The sequence below is a fragment of the Grampus griseus genome (genome assembly GCF_964374135.1).
Source record: "Grampus griseus genome assembly, chromosome: 6".
Taxonomy (NCBI): domain Eukaryota; kingdom Metazoa; phylum Chordata; class Mammalia; order Artiodactyla; family Delphinidae; genus Grampus; species Grampus griseus.
The window spans coordinates 7964211-7985604 of NC_139000.1; the positions used below are offsets into that span (position 1 = coordinate 7964211).

Consider the following 21394-nt stretch of genomic DNA (forward strand, 5'->3'; position numbering starts at 1 on the left):
TGGGCGCTGATTTATTTATTAGACTCGAGTGCTTTAGTACAGAACAGTACGGAGATGATACATGTTTGTGCTTCAATACTTTCAAACACTGAGATTCTGATAATTTCAAGGTGAACAAGTTTCAAGACAGACTAGCTTTTTTTTTTTAAATATCCTTTTGATAAATTATTTTTATATAAATAACAGAGAAAGGAAAACCGACATGTCGGACAAACAAGGTCCTGAAGCATGAGCATCGATCGTTTGGTCAAGGGCAGGGGACAAAACAAGCAGTAACAAGAAGAAACAAACCAAGGCAGGTCCCTACAGTCTGTCCTAAGGAAATGAGATCTTGTAAGGGGGGGAAGGGAGACAGACCTGAAAACTAATCTGAGTGCAAAGGGGAGATTTCAAAGCCTTGAGAAGAGAATGCCACGATGCATCTAACGGGGCGGGTGAGGAGTATATTCTGAAAGGGAAGTGAGGGCCGCGGAGAACTAGCACACAGCACGTTTGCAATGACGATGCCACAAGACAGTAATATACACACACGGTTTGCAGGGGCTAAGGGGGTGGGTGGGGGTGGGCGCGGGACATTTTTGTGACTTCCACTGTTCATTATAGTTCACAACAGCAGCAGAACAAATAGTGCGCTCCCTTCCGGAGAACGAGCTGCTGAGTCCTGAGGGCGACGAGACGTCCTTCCTGCATTTGCTTCTTTAATGTCTGCATCAGAGCTAAGCCTTATACAGCTACGTTTTTATACAGAGAATAAAATGATCGTTTTCTCTTACAAGCACGACGACATATGACCCCACACTACACAAAATAAAGTATTAGCAAGTATCTTAAACGGAGGATAACCTGAGTGGGATCAGGGTCTGGATAAATCCACTGGGCTACTCTTCAGGTGGTTTGAAGTGTCAGGGGCACAGACAGTGCTCTACAGGAAAGGGACCTCTGACCAGGAGCCTGCGGAACTCACTCTGCTCTGGTTCACTCCTGTCCCGTGAGCTCTACCCAGGCTGACCCTGCTGAGAGCAGCTCTGTCGGGGGTGGTGCCTGGGGAAAGATGGCATCTGGTCTGAAGGACCAGGTCTGACTGCTTCTCCAAGGGACCCAGGTCCCCAATGGGAGCTTGCTCCTCACTCATCTGGGGACAGTGACAGACCACAGAACAGGATCACAGCGCTGCGGCAGCGGCCAGGGAGGGAGCCACGACAGGCACCCAGCCTGACTTCCCGTGGACGCCCCCAGCCCCTACCTCCAGCACGGGGGAGGGGGGGAATGAGCCCCCTGGGGAGAGCAGAGGTCGACTCCAGCTCAAACCTCTCGAGATGTCATCTGAGCTTCACTTCCAAGCTTATCTGGATCAGAGCTGGCACTGAGGGGTAGGAACTGGAGTGAAGGTAACAGATTAATCCTCAGTTTAAAATACTCCCAAAACGGACATCTCAGTGATTCCCAACAAGAACAGGAACAATCCCAAACGGGTTTTTAAAAACACCCAAACATCTACCTTCCCATACGCAAGCAATGTGCACACATCACGCTGGCTTATGTACAAGGTCATAAAATCATGACCAATGGGGAGCAGGTGTCCATTCATCATCCTAAGCAGTTCAGAAACCCTCCAGCAGCACGTCCCTCACACCGAACATCTCCAGGATACATCTAGAAGGTACTCTTTTTTTAAAAAAAAACACAATGCATTATTTTGTTTCAAACGAGAAGAGGGCATCACCAAACACGAGAACGCAGCTGGCGACAGTGCCGGCCGGGCGTGCAGGGCTGGGGCAGGCGATGGAGGGAGAAGGGGGTCAGCAAAGGAACCGAGGCGGTCAGCGGTGGTCAGGGCTGCGAGCACTCTGGGGAGAGGGTTCGTTTTTTGGAGGCGTGGCTTATTTTTTAACTGCTTATTTCTTCGTCTGTTTTATTCAGTTTCTTCAGCGTGTCCAGCAGTTTCTGTGGGGTGAGAATGTGCGTGGATCCTGGAGGAAGGCAGAAAAGACGGTGAGCTTGCCAGCTCCGGTTTCGAACACTTTCCCCTTTCCTGCCCTGTTCTATCCCCAGAGCTGTAGACGTTCCCCCTCCCCCACCCAGATGCAGGGAGGGGTTGGGGACTGGGGTTTGGGGCCTTGTCACAGTAGGCCTGGGAGGCATGTGAGGGCTGTGGATAAACAGAACACACCCTCTGGCTTGGGCAGGGTCCCGGGCTGTACCAAGGAAGAAGCCCGCCTCTCCATCAGTGCTCAGCGCTGCCGTCTGCCAGGGGACAGGGCAGCTGCACTTCTAATTCTCTCCTGAACTCAAGGTGAAGCCAGGGAGAGAAGTTCCAAACCACACAGCCGGGGAAGAGGCTGGCAATGGGGCAGGGGTTAGCAGGGGGGACTGTGTGTGGTAAGAGTGGTGCAGGTAGGGAGGAAGAAGTGGACGGGCAGAGCCCTGGGGGAAGCCACTGCCTTCCGGGAGCCCGCTGGCTGGGACTGCGTGGTGGGAGGGACCTCAGGTGTGAAGGGGGAAGGGCCGGGGTACCTGAGGCCTTACCTTGGCAGAGACCGCGCATTGTAAGAGGTTAGAAATGCTTGCAAAAATTTAAGCTAATGGAATTAGATATACTTCTACTGCAAAAAGAAAAAAGAAAACAGAAAAAAAAAATGAAGTCCTTTTTCATAAGGAGAGAGAGAGATCTCGTAAGTGCAGTAAAAAAAGATGCATGGATCGTGTGGTTCGGACATGGACTTAAACAGAACAGGAGTGACTGGCGCGTGAGCATGAGGCCTGCATGCATGCAGCAGTAGGCTTCAAAGAAAGAGATCCCGAGAGAAGAGAGAAGAGAGAAGAACTGAACAAAAGAGACCCGTACTTGAAAATGTGCCTCCCTGGAGATGCGGCCAAGTGAGTGGGCCTTCACATGAGGAGGGGACCAGAAACCACGGGATGCCAGATTTTCCACCCTGAGGGCAGGCAAAAGAAGGCTCTGGCTGGCTTGCTGGGAGTGATTCCAAATACCAGGGTCCCTATGCCTTTGACCGCTACTTGCTCAGCTGACCTGTGACTGCTGGCACTGCAGCCTGGAGCCTTCCTGGTCAGTCCAGACCAGGAGAACACTGGTGAAGCCCTCTCTGGTGTGAGAGGCTCCTCAACATCCTGTTCTCTGCAGCTCAAGCCCCAGCCCCCACCAGGGCCCGCTGAGTGAGGAACCAGTCCCCAGCTACTTCCCCGAGGTGCGGAGTGGGATGCCCTGAGAGTGCAGCCTGTGCCAGCCCCTGCGCCCAAAGCTGACTCATTCTGCAGACTCGAGGCTCCTTTGGCAAATGTGACACCGGTTTCAGCAGTGTGTCCCCCTCTCCCCCGAAGACACTCATTTCTGTGACCTTATCAATCTTTCTACTAGTCCTAAAGGTCACAGGCTGCTCCACAAATGAGGAAACAGGGATAAACGTTACCAAATTCTGACCAGAACCACTGGCAGAATGAAAGCCTTCCAAATCTCAACTCGATGCAGCAGTTTGAGTGTCTGTACCTGAAAGACAGCTGCTGGGAACTCCGTGGGGGGGATCAGTTTGGGGGCTACCTAGGTTAAGGCAATGCATGTGCCAGAGAAACTGTCCCTAACGTCCTCCCTTGCCGCCAAAAGGCCTCTGAGCAGACGCCCATCCCAAGGTGTCCCCTACCCTTGCTCATGTGCAGATTCAGGACTTGGAGGGAGGCCAGAAGGAGGTGAAGGAATCCACGCTTCAGAACTTCCAGATATTATCTGATTGCTGACCATCTGGTGTTCCCAATCTTTGACCGAAAGCAGAAGACTTCCAGGACCAGCAGTATCAGGCAACAGTCACGGTCCTGGGCCCTATCAATACCTGGTCTCTTTAAAGGATGCAGACCAGCTGGTGTTAATCCGAATCACCTGAGGGCCAATTCTTGCCACACAATCAGCTGTATCGCTTCAATACCCTGGTCAAGCTTTTCACCACCACAAACACTGCAAATGTTCTCACTTGAACCCACGTGTGGCTGACCATGTAGGCCCTCTAGAACAGCAAGTGGGTTCTACAGCTCTGAGGGTCCCTCTTATTCTACATAACTGCAACACTGAACCGTGAACGGTGGTCTCCAAAACAAAGTCATCCAGACTGTCAAAGCTGGGGGCCAGACACACTGACCTCTGCCAGGACAAAATCCTTCCTTCCTCACGGACGGCGCCTGAAAACCACAGGAGTTCCCACAGATCAGCTGGTCGAGCTGTTCTGGCTTTGGCTGAAACAGTCCTGCTGACTCAGACTACTGAGGGCAGTACCGGTGAACGACAGGTTTAAACTGCATATTTAAGAGCAGCCCAGGTGAGTTTGATGATCTGTCAGACGTGGAAGACAGTGGTCTTGCCCACCCACATCCAAGACGCCCAGCGTGGTGAGGCGTGTCGGCGGCACAGCCAGGCCCAGAAGCCATGCCACTGCTCTCAATTCTGGGGGCCCTGTGGCTTCCTGCCCCAGGAGGGGATGTGTAAGGGAACGCTGAAAAAGCAGCTGGGCATTGGATCAGCTCTGCGTTCAGATTCAAATCTGAGTCCCACTGAAAAATGAAACTTATCTGACCCCGATCTAGAATAAAGCAAAGTACTCAACATAATAAAAAAAAAAAATACTCTCCCGTGTTAAGTGCTCTGTAATAGGTCTAAGCCAGCCTTTCGGCGCCCTTTCATCAGCTCCTGAGGCCTCCTGGACCTTCCCTAATGGTCAGTACTTTTAACATAAACCACCTAGGGCACCGAGGTGAAGATCTAATCAAAAGATTTCATTTCAGGGATTGCCTGGTGGCGCAGTGGTTGAGAGTCCGCCTGCCGATGCAGGGGACACGGGTTCGCGCCCCGGTCCGGGAAGATCCCACATGCTGCGGAGCGGCTGGGCCCGTGACCCATGGCCGCTGAGCCTGCGCATCCGGAGCCTGCGCTCCACAACGGGAGAGGCCACAACAGTGAGAGGCCCGCGTACCGCAAAAAAAAAAAATAAAAGAGATTTCATTTCTTAGACAGTTGAGAGAAATGATGGATTGATTAGTGGGCACTGAGCCAAGGCTTGGTGGCATCTGTGCACTTCAGTTATCCATGCCCACTCCCTTCAGCCCAGCCCTGGGGAGCCAGCCTCGGCTCCAGGACAGAGAGGGGCCAGGAGGATGGAACACAGCACTGGTACCCACACAGGGCCCACCGCAGACGCTCGTTCACTGCTGAGCAGGGGAAACCCATCCCTTAAAAGCTAAGTTCCTGCAAACACCAATGTGGGGGAGGAGACCACCCAGCCTCGCTAACGCCCTGCAGTGTCCTCAGCTTTGGTCACCTGGACAATCGCAACAGAAGTAGGCAAGTCGGAAGGCTCACCTGCTTTCTGACCTCCCTGGTATGAGGGCTTTGTGCCTCACTTTTTCTTAACTGAACTCTCTAAAATCCAACACTGTTCAACAAAGCATTTCAGAAGCCAGGAGCAAACAGCCAGAGTCTGTTCGTGCTCGCTCTGCTCTGATGGCAGCGGAGGCCTCTCTGTTGGTTGAACATAAAACAGAGGAAGCAGTGTGCAAAGAAGAGGCATCTTCCAAAGCAGGGAGTCCCAGAATGAATCCTAGCAGGAGCCCCTGGGTCTGGGTTTGTGATTCTTTCTGACTCTGCAAGTGGTCTGTCATTGCTCATTTGTCCTTTGAGAAGCCTCGAAATACATCTTGCAGCAAATGCCGTCCACCTACCTGCCATCTGCACAAGAACCAGATGCCTCTGATTACGAACCTACCAAGGTGCTGCTGAACAACGGCTGTTTTTAAAGTCACTTTTATTGACCACCCAGTGGCCTCGCTCTCTAGGGTGAAGGCAGCCTGGGCAGGATGGCAGGTAGCCCGGGGCCACAGCCAGCCCCGCTGTCCTGGCTCACGATCACTTGCTGCTTCTCATCTCCCTACTGCCCTGGGGCAGCTATCTCCAGCCCAGGCGAAGAAAGAGGAGCTAAACAGCACAGCCTCCGGTGCAGACCTTTAGAGCCCTTTGTGGATGGAGCTTATTCTCTTTAAAAAAACAAGCACACTTCTGATGTTACCCAGCCAGGGTTCTGATGTCCATTCCCCCAAGGGCCGCCAGAGAGTGTGCCAGGGTGCGTAGGTCTGCCTGGTTTAAGCCACCAGCGGAACGACTGCATTACAGACCCCGAGCGGCCTCGGGCCCTGCCATCCAGCCTCCCTGTGTTCTGTGACCCAGTGGGAACGACCTCCCCCAGTCACACAGGTGCTTGTGGCCAAGCTGAGGCTAGAGTCCATGCCCGTCCGCTGCTCACTGACAGGTGACTCACACTCTGTAACTCACAGAGTTTCAGCCCGGGGTGGGGGTGGGGACATTTCTAGGGTGCATCCTCAACAGAGTAGACGAAGTCAGGTACGCGAGACGTGGCCTCATCACAGAATGTGTAAAACTAAAGAACGACTAATGGTGCAGTGAGGTCTTCAGGGTCAGTCTGCCATCTGCACAGGTCAGGGGAGATTTCCAGCACAAAAGAAGGGTGGAAAGAGAGAGGAAGGAATGAGCACAAGAATAAAACCTGGGTAATCTGCCAAACTGACAAGGGGTTCCCGGGTAACTGAGGTAAAGGCACGAGCATGGTGGGAGAGAAGATGCTCTTTAAAAACAGTACATAGGGCTGCCCTGGGGGCGCAGTGGTTGAGAGTCCGCCTGCCGATGCAGGGGGCGCGGGTTCGTGCCCCGGTCCAAGAAGATCCCACATGCCGCGGAGCGGCTGGGCCCCTGAGCCATGGCCGCTGAGCCTGTGCGTCAGGAGCCTGTGCTCCGCAACGAGAGAGGCCACAGCAGTGAGAGGTCCGCATACCGCAAAAAAAATAAAAATAAAAATAAAAAATTAAAAAGTATAAACAGCACATAGCGTGGAGAACAGATTTCTACCCAAAGGCTCTCAATCTGACCAGGAAACTCCAATGAGAGAGAGGGGTATGATTCTCAACTCTTGAAAGGATCCACAGGAGAATTAAAATAAAAAGCAATTACTGAAAGAGCAAATGACTGTTAAGTGCTGTTTTTCCCAGAGGAACAGGAGACATGAGCTCTTTCCACCGGTGGCTGGAGTTCGCCATGTACAAGGTGGCTTATGACCCCATCACCCCTTAGAAATTGTTCCTCAGGATAAATGTCTGTCCTGGGAAAAAGGTATTGACATATCTAACTACCACTGACTGGGAGTACTACCCTAACGCCCTCTGCCAAGCTTTCCTCATGATCGTGTGCCAACTGGCATCTCCCCTGGAGTTCTGCCTTGGACAGGACTGTCCCCTGAACACCTGTTGGTCTCACTCTCAAGTTCCCACACCACATCACAACCTGGAGGCTGCCTGGTGTTCTCTGCCTTGTGCCCACAAATTCACCCCGGGACCAGCAGGCTGGGGCACAGCGCCTGTGGCATCCCTCCACGTCCAGCTCCCTCTGGAGGACTGTGCACAGCAGTTGTGATTGTTTCTGGTCTAAAGCCCAGAGGGCTGCAGCTGTCTGACTGGGCGACAGGTAACCCAAGGCATGAGCGAGCTGGAGCCCAGTGGGGCTCAGGGTAGGGTTGGTGAGGGCAGCATCGGACACATTTTCAATCGGTGTTAAGAACTGCAAGCATTTTCTCGTTAAAAGAAATCAAATAAATAATAAACGGAAAAGGGAAAAATAAAAAGAGTGACGGAATAAATCAAAGAAAACCCTTCAGAGTGGAAGAGTTTCTTTTCTGTAATAAGCTGCTTTTACTTTGTTTCTTTGGCTCTCACTCCATTGTTGGAGCCTGATCCTCAAAAGATACCCTAGAGGACTCCCGGAAGTCGGGGTGTCTCAGGTCCATGAGAAATTTGGTGGGAGTGAGAATATGAGTAGAACCTGCGGGAGAACAGAGGCCGGCTGACTGCTTGAACAAAGGTACGTTACCGGAACATGCCAACTTAGGCCTACGTTTTATGCAGCCAATGAGGTGCGAGAGAGCGAGACGCACGCGCACGCGCGGAGCACACGCCGTGCACACGCGGCGCATGCGCACATGGGCCACGAGGATGCCCGGCATGCACAGAGCGGGCGGGGCCACACAGCGGGCGTCAGCGGTCTGCACCAGGCCTCTCCACCGATCCGCAGGGGCGACCCTGTCTCCCCGGGTCTCCACCTCCCAACAGGGAACCTCGGGTCGGGCCAGCGTGGAAGAGGGGGTTACAGCGAAGCCTGGCTGTGACGGCTTCTGCCCAGGAAAGCTGTGTTTCAGCAGAGAGTTAGCCAACACGCTCATGCAACACGTACGCAAGCAGGGAACACCGAGAGCTCTGGCACAGGGTCCCACGTAGCCAGAAAGGAAAGAACACAGAGAGAAACGGTGACCAGACAGGGGAGGCTTCAGGGAGTGGGGAGGGGAGGGGGAGGTGCGAGCTCCCCAATGAATGGTGGTATCTGGAACGCAGGTTGTGAAGACAGTGCCAGCTCCATCTTGATACACCCAGGAACGGCCACATGGACTGGTCTGCAGAACCTGCTCACTCTGAGAGCTTGGGGGGCACTGCGCCTTGGTCCCCCCAAAGTGGAGGTATAAAACTGACACATCTTATTGAGATCGGGGCAAGGGCGGGGCCCAGCCAGGGCAGTAGGTGATCACCTCTTGCCAATCAATGTTAAGAGGTACTCTGGGCAGGTGCAACTCCATTTTGTTAAGGGCAAGATGGGACAAAAGGGAGGCATCTGGAGAAAGCAAGATTTTTCTCAGCTCACTCTTCCTCTTCCAGCCGAGAAATTGGAGAAGCTCCTGTAGTCATGAAAAAGGAGAAAAATCTTCTCCTGCTGCCTTAAGTCAGCTCTTATAAGTTGCTTCCTTTCTTCTGGAAAGCCAGCAGGAAATAACCAGAAGGGGTATGACAGACCCTGAAGTAGCAGGAACTGGCTGGGGGAACCCTCAGCAGAGCGCAGGAGTCAGGCCAGTATGTTTCAGGCAGTATCTGCTCTCACTCCTCGTCTGTGCGTCTCCAACTGACAGGTAAAGGAGCCGGTAATCATTTACCGTCCGTTCACTGAGCGTCTTCTGGACGTGAGGCTGGAGGCCAGGAAACTGACACCACCCTACCCCCCACCCCCCAGCCCCGGGCCAGCACCAGGCCTAGCTCAGGCTGTAAGTGGGTGCTCTTAACCCCGTTTTCGTGGGTAAGGAAATAACAGCGTGGAGAGGAGAGGCACTTTCGAGGTGACCCACGTGGCAGTGGCAGAGCAGGAATATCAGCCTGGGTCTCTTGGAATCTGTGACCAGGCTCTTCCCACCACATGGGGCTGCCACTCGTCAAGAGACACAGTGCAGACATGAGGAAGGAACCCTTCGCTCGTCAGCGTCTGCCGTCCACAAACATGTCTAGAGACTTAAGTTTTTCAGGGGCAACAGAGAACCGAAGACAGAATGAAACACCAAAGCATGGAATGGAGTCCAAGTGCAATGAAGCGGTCCCTTCCCTCTAGAAAACACGCCCCACTCACCTATGAGCACTTCCCACTTTCCGTTGGCTTGGGTCACCTCGTAAGCACAGCGCATCTCATTCAGGCTCACGCCCCCCAGGATGAAGATGATGAGGCGAGGACCACTGCGGTACTCCCCTGGGGCCTTATTCTTATGCCAGTGCCCATAGCGGGCGCTGGGGCAGGAGAGAGGGGGAGGGAGAGGGAGAGAGAAAGATATTAATCATGTTTATCTGCATCCACAGCATTTATACTTCATACCTCCGTGACGTGTTACACACTCGTTCTGTACACCAGTGACCGAAACAGAGTAGACGCTTAGCGAGTGTTGGCTGAACTGAACTGCAGTGCAAATTATCAAGCACTTTGGCTGCCGGGAGAAGAATCGCTATGAGCGCCTGTGCTGTGACCCCGTCATGCAGGCAACAGACGGGTTCAGATCGGCTTTAAAGCGGGACGTTCAGCAGCTTCACCCACATGATGTTGGTCCCGGTGTCTCCCCTGAGTTGTACAGTTCTGGGCTTGCCTGGGACACTCTGCTGGAGGGAGCAGGGACCACAGAGTCCAGGGCCTGTCTGTAGCCGGCACATTGATTCACTGGACAGATGTGCACCAGGCGCCTCACTGGGCTGGGGCCGCCCCAGCACCGAGGAGCTGACCTGAGTGACATGCGGCTCTTGCCATCCAAGAGCTCAGGCTTAACTGGGGCGGGTGGGGCGAGGAGGGTGGCAGGAGGATGGGGGTCTGCATCGCGCCCCAAGGAGAGGAGCTCAGTGCCGTGGGAACAAACACGGGGGAGGGACTTCAAGTGCCGGCTGGGCATCACTGGGGAAGCCTTCCTGGAGGAGGTGACACGGAGCTGACTCCTGAACGACAGGCATCTCAGTGGCAGGACAGTTCCCCAGGTGCCCCCCCACTCCTGGCCCTGGCTTCCCTCAATGGGCCTTCACCTTGTCCTTGGAAACAATGAGAAATTGGTTGCTTCCAGGCTAAGAAAATGGGGAAAACAAAACAAAAATCAAAACAAAATGAGGGGCCATCTCTTAAGAAGATCATATATATTTTTTCTTGTGTGGAGAATTACGTTGAGGATTTTAAAGTGTTCAATCAGCCTTGCATTTCCTCAAACCCTTCAGCAAGACACATTGCTCCTTGTATATGCCACTGGGTTGTTTGCTAATATTTTATCTGTAACATTTGCCTCTCTGTGCTTGAGGGAAGTTTCATTTAATGCCATTTTCAGATTTGCTTTTAGGATCATGTACTCATAAAATAAGTGGGAAAGTTTCTTCTCTCTGTTATCTGCAAATGTGTTAATGTTGAGTGGTTTCTTCATAAAATACCAGAAGAATTCACCATTGCATCCATTTGGTTGGGAATCTCTTTTGTGGAAGTTTTAAAAGTAACTAAAAAGTTAATAGGGGTCACTGAGTTTCTATTTTTTAATTGTCAATTTTTGCAATTTATAAAATGCATTTGTCCATGTCATCTAAATTATCAATTAAATTCGGATAAATTTGAAACAGAACGAGGAGAGCAAGTCTTCTCTGAACAGTGGAATCTTTACCCTTCTTCCTGACTTAGGACAGCATTAAAGCCACTTTCCACATCACAAAGGCCAGCCCAGAGGACCTCACAGTCACTTTTTTTTGCCTGTGCAATCATGTTTGTCTGCCGTTGTCAACCAGCCTGGCTGTGGTACTGTGTGGGATTTTGTATTTCACTCTGATGCTGGCAATAAACATTTGGCCTCCACTGGCATCATGCAGGCCTGAGAGTGACGACAGAAGGGGGGGCGGGGGAGAGAGAAGACGGGCGGGCAAAGTACTAGTATAGTAGAGGCACATGTATTGAAAAGTGTTACCCTGGGAGCCTGGGCCACACACACGAGGGAGGCAGAGAAGAGATTCTGGAGGCAAAATGTGTGCCTAGTGTTGAGAGTCCCAGGGACTGGCTGTGGAGATGTGGCCTGCAGAGCATAACAGGAAAAGCTTCTGGATGAACATGGCAAGGTGGTGAACAAGAGCAAGAGCTTTCGAAAACATATGCACAAGGCCTCATGGGTGGCCAAGAAAACACAGAGGGCTGGAGAACCCAGAGATGGAAGCATGGATTGCTGTCTGCCCACATCTCCAAGCTGAGAAACGTCTGAGCATCACCAGGTACGCGGCAGAAACCCAACAGACCCAAGGCATCCACGTTTCCATCATCTATGTTTCCATCAAGGAGGAATCTGAGAAATGTGGCTCTATGCAGATGACGTATTCATCCCTTTCTTAATTACTAAAATTAACTAATGAATGAAAAGTGAAGACAGAATACACCAACTGCCTACTCCATTCCAGGCTCTGTTCTAGGCACTGAGGATAAAACAGACACGAATCCCTGCCCTCAGGAGGCTGACGTTCTAGTCGGGGGAGACTGGCAGTAAACAAGGTAAATACTAACAGCACACTAAGCGGTGGTGTAATCTATGGAGAAAAAGCAGGGAAGGGAGACAGGAAGTTGAGGTGCTATAATTTTTTCACTATTTTCTGTAACACTTTATTGAGAAGTAATTCATGTATCATACAATTCACTCATTTAAACTGTATAATTCAGTGGTGTTCAGTATAGTCACAGAATTGTGAGCCATCACCACAATCAATTTTAGACCATTTTCATCAACCCCAAAAAGAAATTCTGTACCTATTAGCAGTCGCTCCCCATTCCCCAACCCTTACCCCCATCCCCAGTTCTGAGCAACCACCAATCTACTTTCTGTCTTGAGACTAGCCCGTTCTAGACATTTCATATAAATGGAATCATAGTGTATGTGGGCTTTAGTGATTGGCTTCTTTCACTTAGTATAATATTTTCAAGGTTTGTCCATGTTACAGCATGGATCAGTATTTCATTCCTATCTTGGGCTGAACAATATTCCATTGTATGAATATACCATGTGTTTTTTATCCATTCATCAGCTGACAGACATTTAGGTCATCTCCACTTTTGAGCTATTAGGAATAATGCTGCTAGGAAGACTGGTGTACTGTAATTTTAAACAGGGTGGTTAGGGAAGATGCGAGAAGGTAACAATTTATTAAAGACCTAGAGGAGAAAAGAGGTGAGCCATGCAGAGATACCTGGGGAAAGATCATTTCAGGCAGAGGGAAAAGCAAGTGCAAAGGTCCTGAGGCAGAAGTAAGCCTGGTGTGTTCGGGGAAGAGCAAGGAGGCTGGTGTGGCTGAAGTGGGGGAGGAGTAGGGAGTGAGGGAGGAACGGGAAGCCAGGGGCTGAAGGGCCTCATGGGCCGCTGCAAGGACTTGGCCTGCACTCTGGCTGTGACGAGAAGCAGTGGGAGGGTTCTCGAGGGTCCTGAGGCGTCACAGCAGGACTGCCGTGCGGCTGCCGTCCAACCAGACACGGTGCCGCTTGCTCCCTGCTCGCTTGCTCAGGGACTTGCACTCACCTGACCGCGGTGGTGCTGAAGGAGGCAGAGGAGCGGGTGGAGATGTACGGGTAGTGCTTGGTGTCAAGTCTGTCTTCAATGGTGTCCTGGAAAGAAGAGACACAGCTATCGACCGGCCATCTCTTTGCAAAGGGCTGACGCAATCAAGGTAAGACAATTCGAAGCACAAGTCACTCAGCCAAAACCATGGCCAGCTTTGCAACAACCAGAGCTCCCCTGTCTGCTGCCCACTGCTGGGCACCTCACGCTGAGCTCGGAGCGGGCGGACCAGATGCTCCATAACCAGCAGATACAATGAGATAAGTTTGTAGGTCTGCTCTTGAAGAGAAGTTTTTTAAAAAAACCTGCATTGGGCTTCCCTGGTGGCACAGTGGTTAAGAATCCGCCTGCCAATGCAGGGGACATGGGTTCGAGCCCTGGTCCGGGAAGATCCCACATGCCACGGAGCAGCTAAGCCCATGCGCCACAACTGCTGAGCCTGCGCTCTAGGGCCCCGAGCCACAACTACTGAGCCCACGTGCCACAACTACCGAAGCCCACACACCTAGAGCCCGTGCTCCACAAGAGAAGCCACCGCAATGAGAAGCCTGCGCACCGCAACCAAGAGTAGCCCCTGCTCGCCACAACTAGAGAAAGCTCACACGTAGCAACGAAGACCCAACGCAGACAAAAACAATAAATAAATAAAATAAAATAAACTTAAAAAAAACCCTGCATTATTTTTTCTTGCTTCTCTTCCACCCTTTTATGTTCCATGTGTCCAATAAACTCCTGACCCTTGCCATCCGTCTTGAAGACACTAGGCATGGGCAGTCTCTCAGGCAAGCTGAGGCCTTACAGCCTCAGTTTCCCAAGGGCCTAATTATCTGGTGGGTGGATCCAGCTACCCACCCCCTGCTGCCGAGAAGTCTACACTCCTAACAGCTACCGTGTGAAGCCCACACATGTCTCTTTGGGGGACTGGGGTTGTGGGGGGAAGGAAAAGGGAGCAGAGAACAAAGGAGGGAATGAGACAGAGCAGTTGATCCGCTCTGCCAAGCAAAGAAACATAATTTGTTTCAAGATGTCTCATGTTCACCCATCTTTTTGGTTTGTGGGTTTTAAAAATAGAAAGCTGACTCACTATATATACTTAAAATATATTTATTTTAACGTACGATTCAGTGGGAACACATGGACTGCTATGAATTAGCAAAAGGATCCTGGCCAAGACCTTTCATTCTCTGGACCCCAGTCCTGTCCTCCTGTCAAGGGCAGGAACTGGAAAGACCATCTCCAATTCCCACCCCAAAGCTCCCAGGGTGCGTCAGGGTTCTACACAGGGTTTCCTCGACCTCGAGCTACAAGAAGGGGAGGAAGGGACACCGCTGGGCTACCTGACTTTCACAGATACGAAACACCTACTGTGCGCAAGGCTCGGTGCCAGAGGACACGTCAGGTGAGGGCACAGGACCAAGGTCTAAAACGATGAGCCAACACAGAGAGCAGCACACACATGTAAAGAGCATCCCTGACACATGCTGTGGGAGTCCAGGGAGGCCTCTGTGGTGCTGGGTGGTCAGACGGGTGGGCCAGTGTATGGGACTTCGCAGGAAGGCAGGATTCAGGAGGTGGAAAGGAGAGTGAGAACTCCAGGCAAGGGATAGGGCTGCACAGAAACACGACTGGCAGGGTCTCTGGCTGATGTGAGGGCTGAGGGAGGGAAGCAGCGGGAGAGGAGGACGGGCTGGGATCTCTTTCCAGAGGCCCTCCCCCCCTGCTGCACCCTTAGCGTGGCACTCCTTACTCACAGGACCTTCAGGTGCTGTGACGGGTTTGGTTCCTTCGGCTGCAGTACCATTGAGGGGTCTCTACTGTGGGGCTCAATAGTGTGGATCTGAGGATCCACATCTGACAGTCTCCTGGGGCTGCTCTGCACGAACCCTCCAAGGCCTGGGTGCCAATCCCCGGGTGTCACCCCCACCCAAGGGCAGGGGAGGCTGAAGCCCCGGGCCCAGCTGCCCTGTGCCCTCGTCTCGGCCCACGCTGACCTCCATGATGTCTTTGATGATCGGGGTCCATCGTGAGAGCTGGTAGGTCTGCTCGCTGATGCGCTCCTTCCGCTCCGGTTTGCTCCTGCGACGCAGCGTGGACTGAAAGCGAACACATGAGCCGAGGCTCCGAGTCAGCGCCTGGGCCTGCGAGGCCTCGCTGGCCCCTGGGCTCCCTTCTGGGAGTCAGTCCTGGCAAAGACTAAGAAGTAGGGAGCTTTTCCTGCAAAAGCCCGGACGATGCCCCGTGGGCTCCAGCCCAAGAACCTGGAGCAAACTTGGTTCTTCAAAGCCAGGAAAAATGGCAAACGTGGGTCAAACGGATAAGTGCCATTTCTTACAAATGCAGGGAGTTAGTTTGTTGTCAGTTATAGGAGAAAATACTGCTTTGGTGTGGCTTTGATTTTGCTTCAACAGCACGGGATGCACTGGATGAATCATCTCTGTTCTCATTTGGTCCCTTTGTGAACAAGGGCCTGAAAACGCCAGATGGCCCCCAGTCACAGGCCTCTGGTCTGGTGGCTCCGGAACAAAGCTTTTGACTCTAAGATCCCACAAGGAGCACACCTACAGCCCTGCTTTACCAGCACGGAGGCGTGAGCTGACTCCCTGCAGGAAGTGGGGTGCCTACAAGCAAGGTTCCTGGCGGGGGGCTCTGAAGAGTCCTGGAGCCCCCCGCCAGGCCTCTTCCAGAGCTCATTGCTGGTCGGGCCCCCCACACCTGACCCCACTGGGTCCTGAGTCATTGTCAGAGAAGCAGACCCAAAGGTGGCCAGGCGGCGTGGCACTAAGCGTTGTGTTCGCAACCTCACAGAAGATGCTAAGTGTCCTACGGCAGAGCCAGGCTGACTCAAGACTCGTGGGACAGGGCTGGCATGACTCCCATTTGGGGCGGGTTCACAGACACAGCTCAGCGTTGTGGCTGTGTGTGCCTCCTTGATGTGCCCGCCTGGGCTCCTGGTGCTACGCCTTGATTTTATTTATACCTCTACACCTGCATCCCTCTGACTTTATGTTTTCTCTTTCTCAGTGTTGAGTGTGTGTACTGTAAGCTGCCTTAAGTCAGTCAGGGGAGAAGACATGAGAGCTGCCGTCTCCCCTCTGCCTCCCCCCGAGGCGGGTGCTCACGTCCGTGACGATGGGCACCCCGAGGTGGGCCATGTTGGTGATGATCTCACTGTCCTCCGGGGGGATCTGGGCGTGCTGGATCAGCTTGTTCAGGTTTTCCTCGGTGATGCCTGCGAGAACAAAAGCCCGATCGCCACACCAGCCCCTGGACATCACACACTGAGGAGCAGAGCTAAGTGCCTGGGGGGACAGTGCCCGTTTTCCTCTTCAGGATTAGTGGGAACCAATCCGCTCATGGCATCAAGGTTACTCTAAGACAAGACAAGATCAGGACTCAAATTCCACTCTAGCCTACAGGCTATGACCATCAGCAGCTGCCCTTCATGGTCTATATTTCCATCCGTCTCCTGCTTCTCAGCCGTCACCACCACCCCTGGCCCACATCACAGTCAGCTTGGACAGGAGAGCCTCTGTGTCCATCTTTGGCACAATGGACACCTATGGACACTTATAGGCAGCAGATGTGGGTTAAAATCAGTTATTTAAAGGCACAGATTACAAATGTGGGGCAAGTTAAAAGTATCTAGCAGAGGGCTTCCCTGGTGGCGCAGTGGTTGAGAGTCCGCCTGCCGATGCAGGGGACACGGGTTCGTGCCCCGGTCCGGGAAGATCCCACATGCCGCGGAGCGGCTGGGCCCGTGAGCCATGGCCGCTGAGCCTGAGCGTCCGGAGCCTGTGCTCCGCAACGGGAGAGGCCACAACAGTGAGAGGCCCGCGTACCGCAAAAAAAAAAAAAAAAAAAGTATCTAGCAGAAATGCTCTAATAAGCTGGCCATAAAGCTAATAGACTCTCCCAGCTGTCCCCACCCTGTCCTCTTCGAATTATGCTGTCCCTTGGACTAACTCCAGAATCACTGGGGGATACTCAGCCTCTAGTTGCAACTCATCTGCCTACATGACATTTCCCCAGATGTAAAGAGCCCCTCAGATCTTATTAAACACCCCTTTCCTTCCCTTTTCCTTGTCTTTTACACTGTTTTCCACTTTGTTCTCTCTCTCCCAGCTGCCTCATTTTCCCCAAGAAAGGGCCTATCGCCCTCCTCTATATCCCACCGTTCCTACCATTCTTCAAAAAGATGTAGAGAAGGATGATGCGGATTTTGTCGTAAGTGCTGACATTCGCGTCCAGCAGAATGGGGACGATGGCTCTCATGGGGTCCTTGATCTTCTCCCCTTCAGCATCCGTGCCCATCGCCAGGTCCTGCAGAAAACACACCGCGTTGACCCCATTTCTGGCAACAGTCTGGACAAATGGTAACTATTATAAAACTGGTTATCCATAAACGTCTGGGATGTTTAGTTTGGTTGGGGGAAGGTCTTCAGCAGGTGCTTATCTCTCAATTAATTAATCAGAACGGGGGTAATCAGCACTGGTGTCTACGGCATCGGTGAGAACTGAGGAAAGCCCCAGGCTTCGCTTTCCAAAACCAGAAACCACGCTGATTTGCCATCTTGTTTCAAGGCAGGCTGTTCCCTCCAGGTGAGTTCCAGTGTACGTGTGCCAATTCCTCAGGGAAAGCCTCAATCCTGGTAGGTCCTCAAGAGGGACAAAGCCCTATAGAGGGATCGGGGCTTAAGGGGATGCACTTCCCACATGTGAAAAGCTTAATATTATAAGGTGCCTCCGCCTGGCTGGACTCTTTCTGCTCCACTCCCCGTGGCACGGAAGGCTGTGCCCGCTGAGTTTTAACTACTCTAGGATTTTGACCTCTGTTTTTAATCTTCCAACCACTTTCAGGGAGAGGAGGAAAAAACATGGGCTCCCTGCAAATCCCACTGAAGGAGATGAAGGGGGAGGGGGTGCTAACAGTGGGACTGAAGATAAAGAGTGAAGTAAGCACGGTCTATGGCCCCGCCCTCGCAACTCAGGCAAGAGGCGGATCCATTCTCAACAGGCCCAAGAAAGCAGCACATCAGTGTCAGCAAACCAAGAACGATCTGGTCTCGTTCTGAGACCAGCAGCTGCAACTTTCTCTGCAGCTCTTACAGAGGCTGCCGGAAGGTTGCCTTTTTTCTCTAATGATCCCAGGAGTCCGTAAGGAGCATGATCTCAAGCTCGGGCCTCTGCCCAGCCTGGGCCAGAGGAAGGTGGGGCCCCTCTCCAAGGCCCTTTCCCAGCTCAGCGCAGCCTCAACAGACATCTGCTCAGCAGGACCTGGCTCTAACACTGTCTCAAAGTCAGATTTAATGTGACTACATAGCACAGGGAGATCAGCTCGGTGCTCTGTGACCACCTAGAGGGGTGGGAAAGGGAGGGTGGGAGGGAGAAGATATGGAGATATATGTATATGTATGGCTGATTCACTTTGTTATAAAGCAGAAACTAACACCAGTGTAAAGCAGTTATGCTCCATTAAAGATGTTAAAACAAATAATAAATAAATAAATTTAAAAAAATTTAATGTGACTAGTTCAATGAATACCACTGGGCACTTCTGGAAAAATGTAAACTTCCAAGGATGAATCCCAACTGCATTTGTACCGTTCGCTCTAGGGATAACCTATCTTCTGGAGAGTCAAGTTCTTTTGGAGAGGACACCTTGTGTTTGCAAACATCACCCATGAAATTGATGAATTTCAGCAGGGCTACTTCCCCGTAGGAGAGAGTCCATGAATCAGGGCTGGTCTTACAAACCTAGCTGAGCCTGTCACATCAAACCAGGAGATTTAAATCTTGGCCTCACACTGAGAACTCGAGTTCTTTTTTCTGTGAAGAGGGACCTTTGGCTGAGGCTTCGGCGTCGTGGGATGACCTCCCCTCCCTTAGAAGCTGACCCCGGTTGAGAAATGTTATCATGTGTGAGGAATGTGGTGCCAGGATTAGTGACTCGACACGACACTCCTGGAAAATGTGGCAGCTTTGTTATGTCCCTTTGCAGACGAGGAAAAGAAAGCAGAGAGAAACAAGCACGTCAAACAAACCAGTGACAGGGACAGAACTCCGATCCCAACTGTGATCAGGGAGGCTGTGGGAGAATTTCTGACCTTCGGCTGCCCTACCCACTTTCAGCCTCTAGGTCTCCAAGCTGGTGTGGCTACGGCAGAAGGGAAAGACATTCAGGATACAGCCTTCAGCCAGCCCTGTCAATGTAGGGCTCAGCGCTGTGTACCTCTCTCTTCTGCCATTCCAGGGAGCCTTGGTAAGTCAGACATGCAAAATCCAAACGGCATGGCATTCCAGACCAATCTAGTCCCTACCATTGAGTGTGGAACTGCACTGGCTCCAGAGAGTCGAGACAACACGATCTAGCAGGCTTTCCCATTTCTATTTCCTATGATTCTGCAGGGTGTTCAAGGTCAGATGTTAAAATTCAGTTAAGCAAATAGATGGGCCTGGCGGAAAGAGAAGGAAAAGGCCCTACCTGTTCCACCCGGCAGAGTTTGTCCACGGTGCCTTGGTAATGCTTCATGCAGTCCTCAGCAAGGTGCAGGTGGGTCGAATACTAGGACAAAGCAGAGAGCGTGTGGTCAAGGGATCACTCGCTGATTTGCGCAGCATCTACTAACCACCTGCTAGGTACTGACACAGTGCTAGGCACCAAGGCGTCTCCAGCCTCATAAAGGTAATGAAATATGCGTTCAAGCAGTTCACAGACGCTGCTGGGTAGAGAATTGTGTGTGTTGGGAAGAGGGACAGACCACCTTCTACGAGAGTCAAGAGGAAGGAGAAATCCTTTATGGGGGTGGGGTGGGGTGATGGTTTCACAGGCACCCACAAATCCTTTCATACTCCTCCCTCCAGCAGGTGGCGCTCAATCCCCCGCGCCTTCGTGTGGATTTAGTGACTCGCTTCTAAGGCGGAAGCGATGTGCGACTCCCAGATCATTGTGACTTCCTCCGAGCTCTCCCTCTCAGGCCCACGGGGTGAGGAATTGGAAGGATACAGAGAGAAAAAGATGAAGAGGAGAAAAGAAAATCATGGGAAATGACCTGTCTATGCCAACCTTTCATTGTTTTCTAATAAAAACTGAAGATGACTAAAAACCTGTGGATTTCTATGCATCAGCAAGGGTAGAGGAGCCTTTTTGCAGCTGCTTATACTCACGATGCGAATGGATCATTTTGGATCGTCATACCTTGCTGAGCTCTTTCTGGTACTGGGGCATTTTCTTCAGCATCTGGGACAGGTCCCGCATGGTGGTCTATGGGAAGAGGGAAGCACACGGTCTCACTCCAATGGCCCCGAGCTAAGAGGGTGGGCAAGGGGGGGTGGGCGCAGGACAGGACAGCAGCCAGCGCCGGACTCCCGAGTGCTCACTCTGTAACCCCCCCAAATGCATCTGTTAAACACAAGATCACGTGTGTTTAGATTACCACCTCTCTGGCTCAAAAAATTATTGATCCAAATACCGTGACTGTGTTATAGGTGGGGAACTGACCTCTGAAATCTAGCAATTATGTTTTATTTATTGGACTAGAAAGTTACTGAGAGCATAATTCTTGCCAGGAAAGAACAGTTTTTCGTCTGCATGCTGCTTTTCTGCATACTCAGCTCAAGCAATCATGGAATCAATTCACATTTCATCTCCGCAGAAAGGACGTAGTTGTGTAGACAGGTAGGAAGAAGGGAGAAGGGAAGAGAAGGCTGGAATCTGCACCCTGACAGGTGGAAGGGCTCTGCTGACTTTCTCATTGGGTGACCCACCTAATCCCATTCACGTACCTAAAAGAAATGTATTGAATGACTACTACATACCAGGCACTTTTAGGTGCTGGAGATACAAGGACAAAAAAAGGATTTCTGCCTTCATGGAGCTAACACTGAGCAGAGGAGCCATTCTAAGTGAGTGGATTAGCACTCTTGGAGGGAATCATGAATGTGGGTGCAGAGCAGAGACACCTCCCTAGTCTTGGCTCAGAGAAAACGATGCCTGAGCCAAAGGAAAGGGACCTCATAAGGCAGGGCCGAGGCAAGGAGCACAGGCATGGCTTGAGCAAGGCGATGGGGGCAAGGAGGAGGGAGGCAGAGATGAGAGTCTGTGGGGCCCAATGACCTGGGCGCTGTAAGGCGTGTCCACGGTGGGGCTTGATTCTACTGGAATCAGGAAATCGCTGAATGATCCTAAGCCAGGGAGCAACACAGTCAGAGCGGCATTTCTCCTAAGAGGAGTAAAACACCTCTGATAAACAGTCAGGAGGAGGAGAGGCCCAGGTGAACTCGGATATAAATTCTAATGCTACCACAAGCTAAAAAAGGTTTTAGCAAGTTCTTCTGGCTTAAAGTGAATCATGACCCAGAACGGTAAACACTAATCTTCAGAGTAACAAGGAGAAGAAGCTCTATAAATATCAAAAGGCGGGGGG

The 21394-nt window shown here is 51.8% G+C and overlaps 1 protein-coding gene across 1 annotated transcript in view; it reads right to left on the reverse strand.

Moving 5' to 3' along the window:
* Positions 1-21394, reverse strand: part of STXBP1 (syntaxin binding protein 1) — a gene marked incomplete at its 5' end in the record, with an annotated part of 73700 nt that continues 52306 nt past the window's right edge. The window contains 8 exons of the mRNA XM_082656279.1: positions 1-1970; positions 9503-9657; positions 12933-13018; positions 14963-15064; positions 16091-16200; positions 17153-17291; positions 19453-19533; positions 20167-20232. Of these exons, the coding sequence (XP_082512405.1) occupies positions 1888-1970; positions 9503-9657; positions 12933-13018; positions 14963-15064; positions 16091-16200; positions 17153-17291; positions 19453-19533; positions 20167-20232 (822 nt within the window). The 3' untranslated portion in view covers positions 1-1887. The remainder of the gene's footprint in view (positions 1971-9502; positions 9658-12932; positions 13019-14962; positions 15065-16090; positions 16201-17152; positions 17292-19452; positions 19534-20166; positions 20233-21394) is intronic.